Below are 18,684 nucleotides of genomic sequence, written 5' to 3' on the forward strand. Positions count from 1 at the left end.
AGATCTGTGGAGAGGCAATCCTGCTCACAGAAAAAAAAAAAATGTTTTTCAAGGTTTTTCTGAGCGCATGGAATTGTATTAATGCATATTAAATAAGTTTAATGCCCTACTGTGGAACATTCAAGGCAAATCTTCATGAAGGTAGTTGACCCTCCACCAGAAAATGTATAGTGCACCTTTAAACACTGAACATTTAAATTTCCCATTTATAATAGCAAATTATTACTGCATTGTCATATCTGCTGTTATTATTATTGTCACTCAGATGTTATTCAGATGTCAGATACAAGTACATGACATTTACATTATAATAATATTGTATAATTTTACTAATCAATATTTTTTTCTTTCAGATTGGGTCATTACACCATGGACTTGGTTGTGTAAGTATTGGTTACTGTATTAAAATACTATACAGTATAATTAAGTACTTAATTGTCATGATTTTCTACAAGTTCTGAATAGACTGCATTATTTCATCCACTGAAGGTGCTGTCATTACCCCATCGGAGACTGGTGTGCTACTGCCGACTCTTTGAAGTTCCCGATCCCAACAAACCACAAAAACTGGGCCTGCATCAAAGAGAGATTTTTCTATTCAATGATCTGCTTGTGGTATGAATGGCATTCTTATTCCATCACACGCAGCATCAGTCACTTGGCACTGAAATATATCTCAAGAGCAGTTCTCTTCCCTTTGTTCATAGGTGACGAAGATCTTCCAGAAAAAGAAAAACTCAGTGACGTACAGCTTTCGGCAGTCGTTTTCTCTCTATGGCATGCAAGTGCTGCTCTTTGAGAATCAGTGTAAGTATAACAACTTTCAGTTGAAACTTGGAGCTATGTTAATTTGAAATATTGAGTAGCACTTAAAATGTGGCATGCCTACTGCCATTGCTGTTCTATTGCACTCTTGATTTTGTTTTATTTATTTCGTTGTAATTTGTTCCTGTGTTAGTCCTCACTTACCGCAAGGTCTAGTTTGGTTATTTAGACAGCAAGTGTTGGTGTGAACAGCTTAGTTAAAGTTTTGTTATTTTTGTCTATCCTTGCAGATTACCCCAATGGAGTACGTTTAACATCAGCCATACCTGGAGCAGAGATCAAAGTCCTCATAAACTTTAATGCTCCCAACCCTCAGGACCGCAAGAAGTTTACAGATGATCTGCGGGAGTCAATCGCAGAGGTGCAGGAGATGGAGAAATACAGGATAGAATGTAAGAATTCAAAATATTTGTTATGAAGAAGGAAAACGAAGCTGATTTTTAAGTCAGTGTCAATGGTTTTGTTTAACAGCTGAACTGGAAAAGCAGAAGGGAGTGGTGAGAGTCAGCATGTCTCAGTGTTCGGGGCTGAAAAAGGACACAGGAAATGGTAATCTAAGTCGAGCCAGCCTTGATGACAGCTATGCCATTGGAGAAGGTCTGAAGAGGAGCGCCCTGAGCAGCTCTCTGCGGGACCTTTCTGATGCAGGTACATGCGAGGGGGGGTGTGTGAAACTGACATGTTTGTCAGTGTTCAAAAGTAGTTTATAAGAACACTATGTGCCTTCCCCCGTCCTTGGTGTTGAAGATTAGAGGTTAGATTTTTGTTTATGAAGCTATTAGTATGGATTATAAAATGCTAAAAAGCATATGAACCAAGAAAATTACTTCATGTTGAGCTATCGTTAGCACCATATTGTGTGATGGTTTATCTTCATTACTAATCATTGTCTGTTGCCAAACAGATGAGCTTGCATGGCATGGAGTGGCTGTGTTAAAATGAGAATGATAATGGCACATTTAATTATTATGCATATTTGCTGTCAATAATCAGGTCAACCTCAATTTGTCTGTGATTGTTCATTGAATGTGCCTGAGAGAAGGAGGGAGTGCAGTTTATTATGTCTAACTTTACTTATTTATTTATTTATTTATTTATTTAGCAGTTTTAAAAAAATACAGTTCATAGAAACAGGTTTAACATCAAACAGTTAAACAGTAAAAATGCATTTGTATATTGAACAATAGTTATCATGTGTAGGAGTAGTAGAAACCAAAAAGGCTTTTGAAGAGGGTAAAAAACATATTTTATCATCAAAGATTGTGATCAAGATTAAAAAAAAAAAAAAAAAAACTTTTTTTTTTTTACACATTACATTTATCACTTGTGTCAAATAAGATGACCACTCAAATATTGTAACATACTTAAATTTTGATTTAGATTTGTACATCAGCAGGGACATTGAAGTTTCAAGAATCTGCTTGTCTAGTAGAATAATGATGGAACTGGTAATTATAAATAAAATAATTTTAAATGAAGGAAAAACAGATTTTTTTAGCCCACAAGAAAACCATGAATTATTTAGTTTTCTTGATGCATTCCTGTCGCATTTTTTGGTTGAAAAGGACCTCTTGAAAGGAGCTTTAAATAGTTATATAAATACCTGGTAATAGGAACCTTTTCTTTTAAAACATTTGTAAAGGAAATTTTCTGTACAATTATTGTTTAAATAAATTTTTTATTAGTATTCAGATTTTGATAAGTCAGATCAAATGTATTATTTGGCTTGAAACTTTTATTCAGCAATGTGAAATATTGGGAAGTGTATATCAGCATATAATACTCCTGACTTACTTTAATGGTTTAAGAAATAAAATATTATGAATCAGTGTTTAAAGGCCTGTAAATGTTACTAATGATAAGATGTTTTGTCTTATTATTTGATAATATTTCTATGAAGACTGATTCAATTTTTGTTTCATCAATAGCACCACAAGATCTTGTAGGACACTGTAATCCAACAATGACAATTCATAGAAGACGAGGTTTTTGGGTTGTTCAGACAGCCAATTCTCTGTTAATGCAATTACAGAAAACTCAGGATTTAGGGGGGGAAAAAAGTGTCATCTTATTATGATTCTTGGGGCATATTCTTGGTAGAAGCATTTTTGTTGAAATTGTTTGACCTCAAGCTGTAGAAAGCAAATAGCTGTTTTAAATGTTTACACTTATACCACACTGAGATATTCCCTGTGAAGGCTCTGTCTCCCTGTGGATCTGTCGAAGCACACAGATTAAGATGGCGTGTTCTGTAATGAGTGCAGGTGTAATATACTTCAGGCGATCATAATAATAATCCTTCATCACTGGCGGTGGGAGGAGGCAGGGCTAATGTAGGTCACAGCAATTAGTTTGAATGTCTTTGCAGTAAGATGTATTAACAGTGCACTGTTGAGGGAAGACACAGACTCAGAGAATGACCTTGGATCAGTTCAGGCTACTACAGAAATCATTTTACCATTTAATAATGACATAACAGTACTGAAAAGGGCTGCTTAATTACATTAGGGGTTGCAGGAAGATCAAGAATATACCAGCCTATGTTATATTTGCACTACAGAGGGACACACTCTTGTAATGATTCTCTAGAGGAAATTGCAATTCACCGGTACATGTTTTTGGTGTGTGGACAGAAGCCAAGGAAACTAATGATGCAGCTCTGTCCAGTTTTATCTCCTTTAGTTTGTGTCTTGTAGTATTCTTGTAGCCACCCCAAAGTGCTACCCCCCCCATAGACGTGTGTAAATTTCATGTATTCAAAAAGTGATGTGTGATGTTCTGGGCAGGCAAGCGTGGGAGACGCAGCAGTGCAGGATCACTAGACAGCAATCTGGAAGTAAGTGGTAAAGTCAATAATGAGGTGACCTTTGACCTTAGCATGCACGCTTATGTTGCGTTTCTCTCTCCTGCTTTTAGAGATTCGAGTGATACTGCATGCATTGGAAATATTTAGAAATCTCTGTAGCATGGCATGGATACTAAACTAGTGTGCCCCTTTCACACAGGATGTTGTATTTGCCACAGAAGTCATTCTGGACTTCTTATACTATTCAGCCGCACGAAAAGGCTGTGTAAAGGGGGTCTTCTTTTGTGTAGTAGTGTAGTGTTGTTTTTGTACTGTTGCATGAACTATTGGCATAACTGTTCTCTTACTTTCCTTGTGTGATGCTTAGAAATTACTTAAAAAAAAAATGTTATATAATAAAAACAAATTTATAATTAAGCTATTTAATGTATAACTAACTGGATGTGTACTAAAAGAAACTGACCTGAGTTAGATTATCTTCAACCACAAGATACAACTGAAAGGTGCAGGACTGTCATGCTAATAATTCACTGAAGCATTGCACATTGCATTTCTAAGTGGATCTAGTGAGTTCAGAACTTATTATGAAGAAAGGACAAGGCTTTTTGCCACGTGGTGTGCACTAACTGTGTCTTATCTCATACAGGGGTCCATCATTAGCAGTCCTCACATGCGCAGAAGACCTCCCTCCAGCCGAGACTGTCCCTCCCGCCACAGCGGACAGTCCCTCCCCAACTCCGCATCCTTGCTGGGATCTCTGTTTGGGACCAGACGTATGAAGTCTCCCAGCCCTACACCCCAGAGCCCGCACCCCACGCTCATCTCACACACACCACACCCAGTGACGCTGCACCATACGGCCCGGGGAGAGTCGGAGGCAGCAGCTCCCGTACACCCCCACCATGCCCAGTTCTGTCCCGTGACACAGAACCCTCCGCCTTATCACCACCACCACCACTTCCACCCCCCACCGCACCTGCAGCACCCGCCCCACCAGTTCCACCCGCCACACCCCCACGGCCAGCACACCCTTGGGGGACATCAAGCACACCCGCACCACCATGGCCCACCCCCGAGCTCAGCACAAGGCTCCGGGAGCACAAAGCCCAAGCACAGCGGCATCAGCACAGTGGTGTAAGACCAGAGACAGTAAAGAGGAGTGGAACAATTCAGTAGCTGGTTTAACTCAGAATAAAGCTGGGGTGAGCTAAAAAAATAAATAAATCACAGTAGCCACTGTTGTGCCAATACAAGTACACAATGTAGAATTTATTGAAACATGTATTTCTTTTAGTCAACACAATGAAATATTTCCCCGTAAAGTCCTGATTTTGGGCTTTACAGATAAAATGAAAGAACGGTTAGGCTTTCAAAGTACCATTTGATTCGTTCATTCCTTTTTACTGTCCTGACCGCAGAGGAACTGTGAGAGTTGTGATTGGACAGTTGGCCACTTGGACACATCGCTGGGAATTGATGAGATCCAGTGCCTCCCTTAGTATCTTCATAACCATTTCAGGTGTTACGTCAGGAAGCTTCTCTACTGCTATAGCATGCACAAGACCACAAGTACTGTTTTCCTCAGTAATATGAAGAAATATATTACTAGTATTTCACAAATATGATGAATAAAATTTAACTTATATGACTATATCTATTCAGGGGATGGTTTTCATGAAAGAAATAAATGTATTTCCAAACACTGTTTATAAAGATGATGCAATGCCATTTGAAAAAAAGCAAAGACAAAATATTTCCCTTTTTGTAGCTTTTTAGGAATTGTTTTCTAGTGTTCCAAATAGTAATGTATTCACTCTCAAGCCGTTGTTGTTGTAAGATAACACATTTTTCAATTTGCATTTCTGTGTAAAGTAATATAACAGTATATATTCAGGTAATTCTAAACATTATATCCTCAAATATCTTCATACTTCCAGTCCACTTAGACTATAGCAAGATTTTTTGGCTTTGTTTTTTTTAGTTTTGGCTTGCTCAACTTTAAATACAGTCTATACAGAATGAGTGAAAACCTTTAATCGAATTTTTACAAGTATTTAATGTAGCCGTAGCTCAGAGTGCACTGTGATACTGTGATATCTCTGTTAGCAGTGATCAATGTGCCAATTATTCAAGCATTTAATAATTTAGTCATAAGAAATTGCTTTATGTATATTTGTGCTCAGATTTTAATTCACAAACTCCGGTATTATTATATTAAACACAGAACAAATGACTGAAAAAGTGGCAAGATTGTTCTCATATGTGTTGTTGTTTCACAGAAGGTTTTACAGTGTGTATCTGTAAATGGGAATCATATGCAGATGGTTGCCTTTGAGTTACAGTATTCTCAATATATTCTATTTTTAAGCTTTGAAGTTGCAATGAACTAATGGACTGTTTTGAATGTCAACCCTTTAGACTTGCTTGTCCTATATTGTTTTATTTTTGGAATATATTTTCCTACAGACAAGGCAGACAAAACACTGTAGTAGCATAAGTTTAAATAGTTCATTATACTGTCCAGAAAGAAAACTCAGCTGGCTGAGTGTGTAAATGACAGGAGTCACTGTGCATCTAAAATCAATACTAACAAGATCAGTAATTATCAAACTGTGATGGTTGTTGCGTTGCACCCTGCAATCATCACAAATGGCAGTTTTAATATCATTTTAACATATTTTGGTATTGTATGCATGCTGGAGACTGGGCTGGGGCAAATTTTAGCTTTTACACAGCACTTGAGTGTAATCCAACCTGCTTGAACATTATAAGATGGAGTTATGATGTATGTGCAATATATGTATATTAATTTGTCATGTTTTATTTATGTTAGTTAACTGATTTTTATGTATGTATTGTCCCCTCTTTTGCTTTTTAATGAAGTGTCCACATGGATTTAGAGAGACATGACTCTTGACCTTTTATCACCACTTACCTCCTGAATTATTCTCAATGTAGAAGTCAAAATTATTATTATGTTATGACCATTAGATTTGACTACTATGATATAAATTCTTATTCTTCGTCAGCAGCCTAGTATTATGAATCATGTATTACCATCCCTATACATATTTATTTTAGCCCATAAGCCTATAGTGTTATTTACTTGTGTGTTTTGTGAAATAAGAGACTGATACATGTTTACAATGGGCATTAAGCAATCTAATTATTAAAATTTTTGTATTTGCTGTACTCATAAACATTTCAAAGTAATTATTTAATTTCTATTTAGGTATTTTTAATGTCCCCAAACATGTATCATCATTCTACAAACATTAAGTGATTTGGAATTTTGTTTCATGTCATGTAAAGGATTCATGTGAGATACTTTGAGACAGCAATTGTGAATTAGACTTGGGCAGATAGATGGTACACAAAATACAATTTAGTATTCTGAATTCTGTGACAATTTGTAATCTTACCTTTACCCGTACTTTAGACATAGTCAATAACATACTTTAGATTTCTACTATGTTAACACCACCCAGTGTTCTAGAGTCCATGTGAGGTGCTTTGTTGCATGCCATTGATGCCTATATTGTATTTTCTTGTTCTTTTTTTTTTTTTTTTTTTTTTTTTTATTATTCTACCAAGTGGAGGGTATGCCTACCTTAAACCTTCAGCAATGCTTGTTTACACTTAGAAAACATCTGGCCTGCCCCTCCATTTTTATTTTTCCATTCAAAGTTGTGTTATTCTCCAGCATGCATTACGCCTCCATTGTACAGTAACACTGTAAATACAAATCCATGTGGACATATGTAAAGGGGGCTTTTAAATGTTGGGTGGGAAGAATATATGTAAATAAATGTAAATTATTATTATATAATGATTATATTACTACTCAATGTGTGCAGTTACATTGAATGTGCGTTCCAGCTCCCCTTTGATATTTAACATAATCATCATGCTATTCTCAGAAATATCATAGGAACAATTCTACAGTACAGCAAACCTACTCACAGTTCAAGTCAAAGGGGAGGGACAAGAGCAGTTATTTTATTATGCATTCTGTTTCTAAAGTAGACAAAACCCTATTGATGTAAAACTAGTACTGTGACAATGTTGAAAACACAAAATAAAATAAATTATACTGTTATATGGCTGGTTCGCCTCTTTTCATTTCTGTTCAGAGTAGACCTTTACTGCAGCATCCATCAGTGGCGTCTCTTGGGCTCTTTTGCCATTTTGTGTTGCTCGCGATGTTTGAACATGAACAGTAGCTTCATTTCTAGTCTAGTTTTGCCTCATCAATAGTTGACAGTGGTTATACTGACCAATTTATATTTTGCATGCATGTCATAAGCACTCCCTTAACGGCGCGTATAAGCCGTGAACTAAATTGACCTAAACTGTGTTGCTATTTTTCCTCTCCCTCAATAAGGAATGCTTAAGGCCTGTGGATGTTTTCTGAGATAATGAAGGGCAAAGCAGCAGTGCACTCATTTTTAATTCAGCCCGTGCTCAGTAAAAGTGCTTGGCTGGCTGCCCGACTGTAGCAGGTGGTCTGACTGACAGTTTACCCTGGCTGCTGCGTTCGTCTGGCCCTTGAGCTGCTGGAGCTAAAAATAGCTGACAGGGGGGAGGGGCTATGCTATGGCTCGCTATTTGATATTTCTTTAGTCATTTAGCTTTTATAATAGAAGCTGAATAATAAAGTTCTTGGTACACGAGAGCCACGAACTAGTCAAATAAACACAGTAGGGCTGCTCTACCCAGATACTTTTTAAATGATAGCTTATAATGTCTGTATAACAATGGTATAGGCTATAATTGTATAGTGTCAAATAAACCAGTTTTAAAATGCTTTTAGTGGCATCTAGTGTTTGTTAAGCGGTACTAACAGTACTGGCCCGCCGCTGTCCAATGCATTGAAGTGTCGTCGGAAATATTTACACCCGTTATTAAGTTCATTAACTACATTGGATTCTACATCAGTAAAAATATGCATAGGCATTTTATATAATATATCAGTAAGCTTTTAAGAAATTTGAGCAATATACGGTATGTGCTATTTTTCTTCAGTCTTTTTCCGTTTTACCAAGGAGTAAATAAATACATCTATTTAAACCTAACAACTCAGTGTCTGTCTAAAATAAGAACACTAACTAAAATAACAATTTAACATCAAACTAATTTTTATTACATTGCCCTTGCAAATCCAAGACAATTAGTCTTACACAGAAATACGAACATTTTTGAACCTCTCTGAACGTATAATTCCACGTCATACTTCTGCGACAGAAAGGGGTGAAAGGTGGGCAGTTGTCGGCAAACTTGCGTCCACATTGTTTACATTTTAGGTTGCTTTATTTAAGAATAATAATAAACATGAATAGAATACTTGTTTTATCATTATCGGTGAAACAGGCTGGCAAACGTTTTTTCGTCGGTCATGCCGGGAAAGAAATGGTACTTCTTCAACAAGAGCAAAGAAGGTCCTTCAGAACTCATTCACGGCAGCTTGCATACGCCAAGGACCTGTTTATGGGCCAAGTAAATAAGGTAGGACTAGAAGGACACTGTTTGACTTGTAGGACGAGCTCGAAACGATGGAGTAAATAAAGTGAACATAGAAGCTTAAGTCAAATTAATTTCTCAGCTGCACAGGGCACTTCATAGAGCTGTCCCTGAATAACCTGTGTTTCCCAAAGACTAGAGGGTCGCAACCAGATGATCAGAACTCTTGATACTATATTTTGCAAAGTTTTACGCGCATTAGTAAACTGAGTATACTGATGGTTAATTATTAAACATCAATTGCATGTGAGTTTTGGCTGTAACTAACTTAATTTAATAAATGGGCAACTTACCCCAAATTTTACCTCTTTGATTGAGCAATAGTGGTTCAGTGTTTTAAATGCAAACCGTCCTGAAGATGTTAGGATACTGGATATTCAACATAAAGGTTGTATGGAGGATTTTTTTTTTGTTTCAAATTGCCAAAGAAAGTTTAAAATACCATTGCAGAGATGCAGCATCCTTGTAGTTATGATGATCAAAAAAAAAAAAAAGAATGAAAATCTGTCAACTGTGGACATAGTGAGGCCAGATAAACATCAGCCAATAGATAACGAGGCTTCCTCATTTTCTATTGGCTGATAGGATGTCATTCAAACTCCCTACATTTCTAGTGTAACTACTCGACAGCGTGTGGGGATTATGTGGTTTATGCAGCGGTTCTTAGAGGCTTTTTCAAACTACCTTCCTCGCATGTCGCACAAAGTTTGTTGCGATGGCGGATGAGAATCCACGACCAGTTCGCCGCAAAAGAAAGTCCGTTTTTGAGGTCGCTGATAGAAGAAGAGAAGGGGAAAAGGAGCGAAGCCAAACTGAGGTGATTCTTGGATATTTCTTCGAGCAATTGCGCGACTGAAGCAGATGAAGGATCTAAAACTGATGCGTCGGCCACGAAATACTTCTAGACGGGTCACTTCAACAGTAATTCTGAATGCGCACTGTCTGTAAATAAGCATGATTTCTAGAGTAAAGAGGCGGGAGGAGGTGTTTCTACTGAGGCAGCTGTGGAGGAGGAAGGTGGTGTCACGCAAACACAAGGACTGTCGCTGTAGTTCCTTTCTCTTTAAAAAATCCTCTATACAACCTATAATGAACATATTCGCTCACAACAACTTGTGGGTAGTTAGGTAGTATTTCTCACCTGGTTGTATATGTTTACTGAGTTCATCCAGCAACTTTTCTGATTACTAAAATTATTGGCAATATATCATTCAGCCACTGATATCCTTGCCCACTAACTAACCTTGCTGTTTTTGCTTTGCAGAAAGAAGTTTTCCCTTATCCAGAAGTCTCTAATGACGAAGTGGAAGAGATTAGTCAGCTAGTAGCACCTGTTGAGAAATTCTTTAGCGAAGTTGGTATGTACAGATTTTTTTAGATTTTATTTTAAGTAGTCAAGCCTTGCATACAACAAATCCTACAACTTTTTTTGTGTCAACAGTGGACTCCGCAAAGATTGACAGAGAAGCCAAAATCCCCCCTGAAACACTTAATGGACTCAAAGAACTGGGCCTGTTTGGGATGCAAATTCCAGAGGAGTATGGTGAGAAGTGCTCTTCATCACTATTTGGATGGCTTCTAATGCCTTTGCGAGATTTATGCCAGTATTTGTTGTCCTCAGGTGGTCTTGGACTGTCTAACACAATGTATGCAAGACTAGCTGAGATCACGGCTTTAGATGGCTCCATTGCGGTTACATTGGCTGCACATCAAGCCATTGGTCTCAAGGTAAAATAGTCATCATACTGCTAGTGCCAATCAGTAATAAACATGTTTTTAAAATACATTCACATTTATTACTGAACTAATGTGTATAGGGGATCCTCATAGCTGGAAATGAAGAACAGAAAAATAAGTATTTGCCGAAACTGGCCACCGGAGAACACGTAGCAGCTTTCTGTCTCACTGAGCCAGGAAGGTAAAAAAAACCTTAACACTAAATATGTCTTCAGAAAATAACAAAAGTATACAATCATGCATCACTTTACTGTCTGTTATGATCCGAGCATAAATGTATATAAATGTATATACAATATTTCAAGTGTGTTGACCAAAGGTTGTCTTTATATTTTACATGCATCTATGTTCTTTTTAGTGGAAGTGATGCTGCCTCCATTCAGACTCGAGCCACTTTGTCAGAAGATGGTACACATTATCTGATCAATGGTTCTAAGGTGAGTTCTACATGAGCACCCTGTTTTTGGTCTCCTATAAATGCTATTGTTTACTCTCTTGTCTTGTCAGATATGGATTTCTAATGGAGGGTTTGCAGACATCATGACAGTCTTTGCACGCACAGAGGTAGAGGAAAATGGAGTGAAGAAGGATAAGATAACAGCTTTTATAGTGGAGAGGGCCTTTGGGGGCATCACCAGTGGAAAGCCTGAAGACAAATTGGGAATCCGGGGCTCTAACAGTAAGCCAGAAACCATCACCGTTCTTGGTCGGCTGCATTATTTAGTGCACCTGCAGTTTAATTGATGTAGAATTAGGTATTATGCCTTGGCACTTACCTATGAACTAATGCAGCTGTTTATTTATTATTTCTTTTTTAATTTTTAGCTTGTGAAGTTGCCTTTGACAATGTCCCAGTGCCAGTAGAGAATGTCATTGGAGAAGTGGGAGGTGGATTCAAGGTACTTTTAAAATTTGTGCTTCTTGTTGTTAAATGCTAAATGTTCAAACCCAATTTATGCTTTAATGTTATCTCAGGTTGCTATGAATATCTTGAATTCTGGAAGGTTTAGTATGGGCAGTTCATCAGCTGGAATGATCAAGAAACTCATAGGTAACAGAGCCATCACACTTACACTGTTATTGATGAAGTAGTGGTGAGAATATTGTGGCCCTTAAAAATATAAATGAAACATTGTACAGGCTGGTTAGTGAAAGGGATGATGAATTTTTTCACTCTCCTCTATCACAGTTATCATTATCATTTGTCACATAATGTATTTTCTAGGGGTGTCAAATTATCGCGTTAATTGCGATTAATTAATTACAGTCATATTTAGCGCGTTATGTTTTTTAATCGCGTTAATCTCTTAACTTTAGTGTTTCTGTATGCGAGTTGCTTTATTATAAAACCTGTTTTTATGTGTTGTTGGGACAACAACACACACACACACAAAAAAACACATTTATACATTTTTTTATTTCGGTAATTCCACTCATTGCCGGAAACCCACACAAAACGCGCGCAGTAAGAGCGATATAAATGTCATGTTAACGTTGGCGGCATCAGTCGCACAATGGACGAGGTCGAAGAGCCAGTAGAACAGAGGCAGCAGCGCACAGGTAAAAACACATTCGTGTTTTGGAAATTATTCTCCCGACGTGAAATATAAAAGAAAATAACAAATATAATATCGCCTGAAAACAACCTGCATAGGCTCATGATGACTGCACTACTGTCCTATAGTGACCTGCCACATGAGGGGACACGCACACAAACACACACAAACACACACAACAAACACACACACACACAAACATCATCGTCATTAACCTGAGAACGCGCGGACCACGTTTCCTTCCGTAGATACTGCGCGTCCTCCTGTGCACCTCTAAACCAGAACTAACACCAAGACTAAAACCAGGACTAATCCAGGCCAGGACTAAACCAGAATTAAAACCAGAACTAGAACTAAAACCAGGTCTAAACCAGGTCTAAACCAGGTCTAAACCAGGTCTAAACCAGGTCTAAACCAGAACTAAAACCAGAACTAAAACCAGAACTAAAACCAGAACTTAAACCAGAACTTAAACCAGAACTTAAACCAGAACTTAAACCAGGTCTAAACCAGAACTAAACCAGAACTAACACCAGGACTAAAACCAGGATTAATCCATTCCAGGACTAAACTAGGACTAAAGTAGGACTAAAGCAGGTCCAAACCAGGACTGAAACAAGGACTAAAACCAGTGATCTCATATATAAAGCATTTCTCTATCAATAATATTTTTAATATGGTGAAGGAAAGACTGGACTTTTTATTGTCTTTAAGTAGACAAAGGTTATTATGTTCAGATTTCCTCATCTTTGCTACTTTACAGCAAACAGTTTCTTATTCATGGAGACTTGGGCTCAACAGCCAATTTGGAGAGATTTGTTAAACAATAAATGACTTTATAAAATCAATTTTTAAAATCTATATCAGTCTTTTGATCTGCCACAATAATGTAATAATGAATTTAAATGAAAATACCTCAAATTGAAGCTTTTCTCAGCAATTTTTAGGTGAGATTAAAATGAGATTAATTAGATTAATTAATTACAGATCATAATTAATTAATCTCTCAATTTTTTTAATCGCATGACAGCACTAGTATTTTCTAGTACAGCAGGGATCAGTATCCTGCTGTCTGAAAATACTGTCTCTTAACAGAAATGACGGCTGAGTATGCTGCCTCACGGAAGCAGTTCAACAAGAACCTAAGTGAATTTGGAATGATTCAGGTATAATATCTAAACAAGCAAATTTGATTATTGTACACAAAAAAATCTTCAAAGTGTGTGTATATTTGCAGGAGAAGTTTGCTCTGATGGCCATGAACGCCTACGTGATGGAGAGCATGGCATACCTCACAGCAGGGATGATGGACAAGCCAGGGCTTCCTGACTGTTCTGTTGAAGCAGCCATTGTGAAGGTGAGTCTAGGAATAACCCATAAATGGCATTTCCTGCTGCTTTCCATCATATTACATAATGTGCCATGTGTGCAGATATTCAGTTCAGAGGGAGGTTGGATTTGTGTCAGTGAAGCTCTGCAGGTCCTCGGGGGTGTGGGTTACACCAAGAATTACCCATTTGAGCGTTACGTCAGAGACTGCCGCATCCTGCCTATATTTGAGGTATTCCTTTTTTTCCACATAATGTTACTCGTCTTAAATACAAAAAACACTTGTGGGTGAATTACTTTAAGAAGGGCCAGAATTTAAATTATTGGACTTAAATGCTTTATATAAGAATACATAAATATCTATCAGTAATTAATGCTTTTGATTGATGAGTTTATTGCCCTACTGGCCATTAGATTAGATCTCATTCCTGTCAGAGAGGATGAATTCCTAAACTAGGCCAGCAGAGGGCTTTGTTGTGAAGACTGTGTGGCTCACATAAGGCAACACTTCCTCTTTGAAGTAATGGACTGAACAGATTTTCAGATGATCTCTCATAGATTCTCTATGTGGTTACATAATAATCTGTTGTCAGGGGACCAATGAGATCCTGAGGATGTACATCTCTCTCACTGGGATGCAATATGCTGGAAAAATCCTGACAGGAAAAATCAAGTAAGGAAATAACATGACACTGTAATTCAAATGAATAACTTTGAGAGTAACTTCATAAAATATGTCGGTATATTTTTTTAAAGATGTGTGTATATGCCTTTAGAGAGATGAAGAAAGGTAACATAGGCCTTGCTTTGGGGATGGCAGGCCAGAAACTGAGGAGTGCTCTTGGTGGCTCTGTAGACTATGGACTGACTGGGAAAGATGGTGTGGTTCATCCCAGTTTAGCAGTAAGTCAACTCAGACATTATTAACTTGTTCAGTTAATTTGGTGTAACTGTTGCTGTGTTCCTTCTGTCATTAGCATTTCGGGGTCCTGGACGCAAACCCTAACTTTAAATATTTATAATATTTTCAAGAGATACTTACGTTGCTAACGTAGTTAAAGTAACCAGGAAAAAACAAAGGAGAATCTTGTGACTAAACACATCAACCTGTTGTGTATATATCAATTATTAACAACAGTTTTACCTGTTATTTACTCATGATATGTAAAGTGTATATACTGATAATACCAACAACTAAAATATTTCTTGTTTTTAGGACAGTGCAAAGAAGTTTGAGCTGAATGCGTCAATGTTTGGGTCAACAGTGGAGAGTCTGCTGTACAGATATGGGAAGGTATATGACTATAATATAACGTCAGTATCTCTTCACATCTTCCAATATATGTTTCTGTGCATGTGTTGGATATGGCTGCCTCCACCTCCCCCTGGTCCTTTTCTCCTCCTGAGTTAGCTGTACTTTCAGAGTCCAACATTTTCCAAAGAAACAGTAAACCTTTTGGAAAGAGGTCAGAATTCCAGACTTCCTGTATGATGTAAATCAAAACTTGGGAAGTGTCCTCAGAGAGCTTTAATGCATTGTACTCAACATCTGTGAATAGCTCAGTTCAATATGTTTAAAGAAATGCTTAACACTGGGTTAGCAAAGACAGCCTTACCAGACACTTGAAATTCACTTCGGGCTTAAAGTGAGATTTGTCCAATTCTTCATGTGTTAATGTGATCATTGAAATACAAAACTGTATGAATTTCAGACCTTGAACTGGCAAACCCATAGTGGGACTCAGTCTGCACAGTAGCAGATGGTGTGTATCACCAGAGGGTGAAAATAAGAGTAGGTTCTATTTGTGTTGGCAGACCATAGTGGACGAACAGCTCATCCTGAAGAGAGTGGCAGATGTGCTTATTAACCTGTATGCAATGACTGCGGTCCTGTCTAGAACCAGTCGCTCCATCAGCATTGGACTGCGCAACCATGATCATGAGGTACTTCCCAGAATAAATATATATCAAAATATTAATCACCAGCTCCCTGTAAGTTAAATGCCAAACCAAAATGATAACGAATTTCCTTATTTTATTTGTGCTGTTAATCAATCATGCCTACTGGATTTTGCAGTTGTTCCACCTCTTTAGTTAGAAAATTACAATTATATTCAGTTCTTTTTTATGCTGCAGGTGTGTGGGGATTAAAGAACTTGATCATGTTAATGCTCTCCAGAGTAGGTCTATTATAATCTTCTTGGGTGTGCATAAGTTCTTTACTAAACTAGCTGTAGAGGGCGACGTGATGTGGGACCCATGCCTCATAAAGTTACGTTTGTGGAACCGCCTCACCCAGCTGTCAGAACACAGACTCACCAAAAAGATTTTTAGATGTGACTGCTCAAATAAATCCTTTGGCCAAATAAATGGGAATGATTTTTCAGATTTTTGTTTTTTTCCTGATTTAAACTACATTTACAGAAATGGACTGAAACAAAAACTGCTAGCCAACTTTGATATTTACAGAAAAACATAATTGAGAAGTTATATTTATCTTAACAAGTAGCACCAAACAGAGCTGTATATAAATGTAAATGTATCCAGAAAACAGCGGTCGCACTGTGCCCAGCTGAGGACTGGCACATTGCCCCTGGCAATGGAAGTTCAGAGTCTGCACTCTGTGTGACCTGGGGGTAGTAGAGGATGAGTTTCATTTTGTTCTTTACTGTCTACTCTATTTTGAGGAATGATTACTTGCCTGATTATAAAATTATGAGTTAGCTTTATAATGAAGACGTTTTTGTTTTAGTTTATTATATCGCTAGAGCCTGGGAGTGTACCCTGTATCACTCTATATTATGTTTTGTCAAAGTGGTTATTTCTTTTGTCTGTAGCCATCTGTGAAACTGTTTACAGTGTCTTGTAAGCCCATGCGGGCTGGGCACAAATTTTTAAGACACTATAATAATAATCATTTTTTTAAAATCTATCAATCATATAAGGCAATACATTGTCTCGAAACAAATACCTAATATGACAGAGCTTACTTTGAGGGTCTTACTATGTCTTGTCAGACCAACAGCTCACATCATAATTAAAATGAATAGTTTTATGTGCCCTAATAAAAAGCATGCAAGGAGTTTGGCTTCTGTTAGCAATCAAAGCAACATGCTCTTTTATGATGCTCTTAATGTGCTATGCTTTATTACAGGCGGTAGCAGCTGAGAACATTAGAGAGTAGAAATCTAACTTCAGACCATGTCGTGCTTCTTCTGTATCTAACAACCCCATCCTATTAGAAATAAAACATTTTTTTTATGCCACAAAATATCAGCAAAAGAATACAAAGTGTGCAATTCTTATGTAATCCAGTATTGGATATGGTAGAGACAAGTAAGTTTGATCTAAACATATGAAGTTGATTATTTGAAAAACTCCCAAAAGAATGTTAATGTTATCAACTGGTAGAGGTCATTGTCAACAGGAAGTTAAGAAATTAAATCATAATTCCAGAGCACACAAAACACATTTTGGCTGTAGCACAAAGAGCTGAGCATAATTTTAGCCAAATGTAAACTACAAAAAGGCCACTATTACATTTTCTATATAAAATGTCAAACTAGTGCCACATGGCTGAGTCTAAACACAACTGTGTCAATGTAGCAGTGCTGTTTATAATCAGGAACATGAAGCAAACCAAACCAGAGCTACAATAACGATGGAAAAATCACAGTTTGGATTTATGTGGATTTCATTTTTGAAGATGCATTTGACTTCAGGCGTAAATAGGAAGGAAATATAAACAACACTTGTATAGTTTAAAGTGTACTACCTTTGAACAATGGATTGTCTTCTCAATGACTATGACCAGAAGACATGGTCCACTGAATCTGAGGCTCATACACAGGGCTGCTTTCGTGTGCTGTTCTTACTGTTCCTGTGATATCAGCACCACCTGCATCAGATTTGGCCCTTTGTCCCTCATATGTGGCCTCTAAATTGTTACTTTTTGATTTTTCTAGGTCCTGCTTGCTAACACATTCTGCACTGAGGCACATTTTAAGAACAATTACTTGATGGCTCAGTTACAAAAGCGTAAGTACATGTTAAAATGATAATTGAGAACAGAATCTTTCAACAAAAGCACCCAGACCAACCCTTCTATTCCCATTTTGTGTGTTTTGCCAACATGCATTTGTGTTGCTTCATATGGCCATTGCCTATTTGAGTACTTACGTTTTTCCCTGTCACCAGACGCTCCGGAGAACAACGACGCCAACATCAAGAAGATTGCAAAGCAGGTTTTGGACAACAGAGCCTACATCTGCTCTCATCCTTTAGAAAGAACATTCTGACCTCCTGACCTGTCATAATTTAGGAAAATAACTTATATTTACGAATTCATTTAGGAAAATAACTTATATTTACGAATTCATTGATCCTGTTGAATTTATTGACAGTAAACTGTTGTGGGTTAAGCCTGTGTACTTAACAAAAGGACTGCATATTTGATCCATTTGATTAACAAGCTACACTGTCCTCAGTAGTGAGTGTACTGTTTAAAATATAAGGAAGCTACTCCTCCTTGATGGCAATCGCTTATTAACAGTCCACTCCTTTTACTGTGTATGACAACTGTTTGAACTTTGTAAGATTTTTATACAGTACACATTTTGAATGTGTATCAAACTTTTGTTTAGATGTCAGATGTCCAACAGAAGTGCTCCTTATTTACCATACTGCTTGCTTGATGCGTTTTTAATTCCCAATTACTGTTCATTTCTGTTCCTGTTTCTATTGATTTATTTCATGTGACATTTTAAAATAAAAAAATTCCTTTTCTTCCTCTGTCAAGGATGGAGCTGCTCGCTTGTAAAGAAATGATGATTGCTTGTCAAATCTCCTGTAAAAAATAAATAAGAAGAAGAAAATAAGAAAACAATAGAAACCACAATTTTGTAGTACTGA

At 37.3% G+C, this 18,684-nt stretch overlaps 2 protein-coding genes across 4 annotated transcripts in view; both read left to right on the forward strand.

Annotated features, from left to right (window-relative positions):
* iqsec1b (IQ motif and Sec7 domain ArfGEF 1b) overlaps positions 1 to 7,466 on the forward strand; it is a 101,018-nt gene extending 93,552 nt beyond the window's left edge. For 2 of the 3 annotated variants that reach the window (XM_055160548.1, XM_055160546.1), the window contains 7 exons: positions 354 to 383; positions 490 to 615; positions 708 to 807; positions 1,056 to 1,217; positions 1,297 to 1,473; positions 3,612 to 3,661; positions 4,278 to 7,466. In XM_055160548.1, the coding sequence (XP_055016523.1) occupies positions 354 to 383; positions 490 to 615; positions 708 to 807; positions 1,056 to 1,217; positions 1,297 to 1,473; positions 3,612 to 3,661; positions 4,278 to 4,769 (1,137 nt within the window). In that variant the 3' untranslated portion in view covers positions 4,770 to 7,466. The remainder of the gene's footprint in view (positions 1 to 353; positions 384 to 489; positions 616 to 707; positions 808 to 1,055; positions 1,218 to 1,296; positions 1,474 to 3,611; positions 3,662 to 4,277) is intronic. The other variant, XM_055160547.1, reaches the window with a different exon arrangement.
* Positions 7,467 to 8,874: 1,408 nt separating this feature from the next.
* On the forward strand, positions 8,875 to 18,570 carry acad9 (acyl-CoA dehydrogenase family, member 9). Its single transcript, XM_020936815.2, has 18 exons — positions 8,875 to 9,136; positions 10,416 to 10,509; positions 10,593 to 10,694; positions 10,773 to 10,879; positions 10,969 to 11,069; positions 11,247 to 11,325; positions 11,396 to 11,567; positions 11,714 to 11,787; positions 11,864 to 11,939; positions 13,540 to 13,610; positions 13,682 to 13,801; positions 13,877 to 14,005; positions 14,367 to 14,446; positions 14,550 to 14,676; positions 14,990 to 15,067; positions 15,589 to 15,717; positions 17,739 to 17,811; positions 17,971 to 18,570. Exons 1-18 carry the CDS (start codon positions 8,963 to 8,965, stop codon positions 18,069 to 18,071), a joined length of 1,887 nt encoding a protein of 628 aa, XP_020792474.1. The 5' UTR covers positions 8,875 to 8,962; the 3' UTR covers positions 18,072 to 18,570.
* Positions 18,571 to 18,684: the final 114 nt, after the last annotated feature.

This window comes from Boleophthalmus pectinirostris, unplaced genomic scaffold (assembly GCF_026225935.1).
Source record: "Boleophthalmus pectinirostris isolate CB_2022bp ecotype Guang Dong unplaced genomic scaffold, ASM2622593v1 HiC_scaffold_3, whole genome shotgun sequence".
Taxonomy (NCBI): domain Eukaryota; kingdom Metazoa; phylum Chordata; class Actinopteri; order Gobiiformes; family Gobiidae; genus Boleophthalmus; species Boleophthalmus pectinirostris.

Excerpts from the sequence above, each read along its gene's own strand:
- acad9 (XM_020936815.2), top strand. The coding sequence starts at position 8,963 with ATGAATAGAATACTTGTTTTATCATTATCGGTGAAACAGGCTGGCAAA. Across the intron at positions 10,695-10,772 it reads GCAAATTCCAGAGGAGTATG|GTGGTCTTGGACTGTCTAAC; the intron begins GTGAGAAGTGCT and ends TGTTGTCCTCAG. Across the intron at positions 10,880-10,968 it reads ATCAAGCCATTGGTCTCAAG|GGGATCCTCATAGCTGGAAA; the intron begins GTAAAATAGTCA and ends TAATGTGTATAG.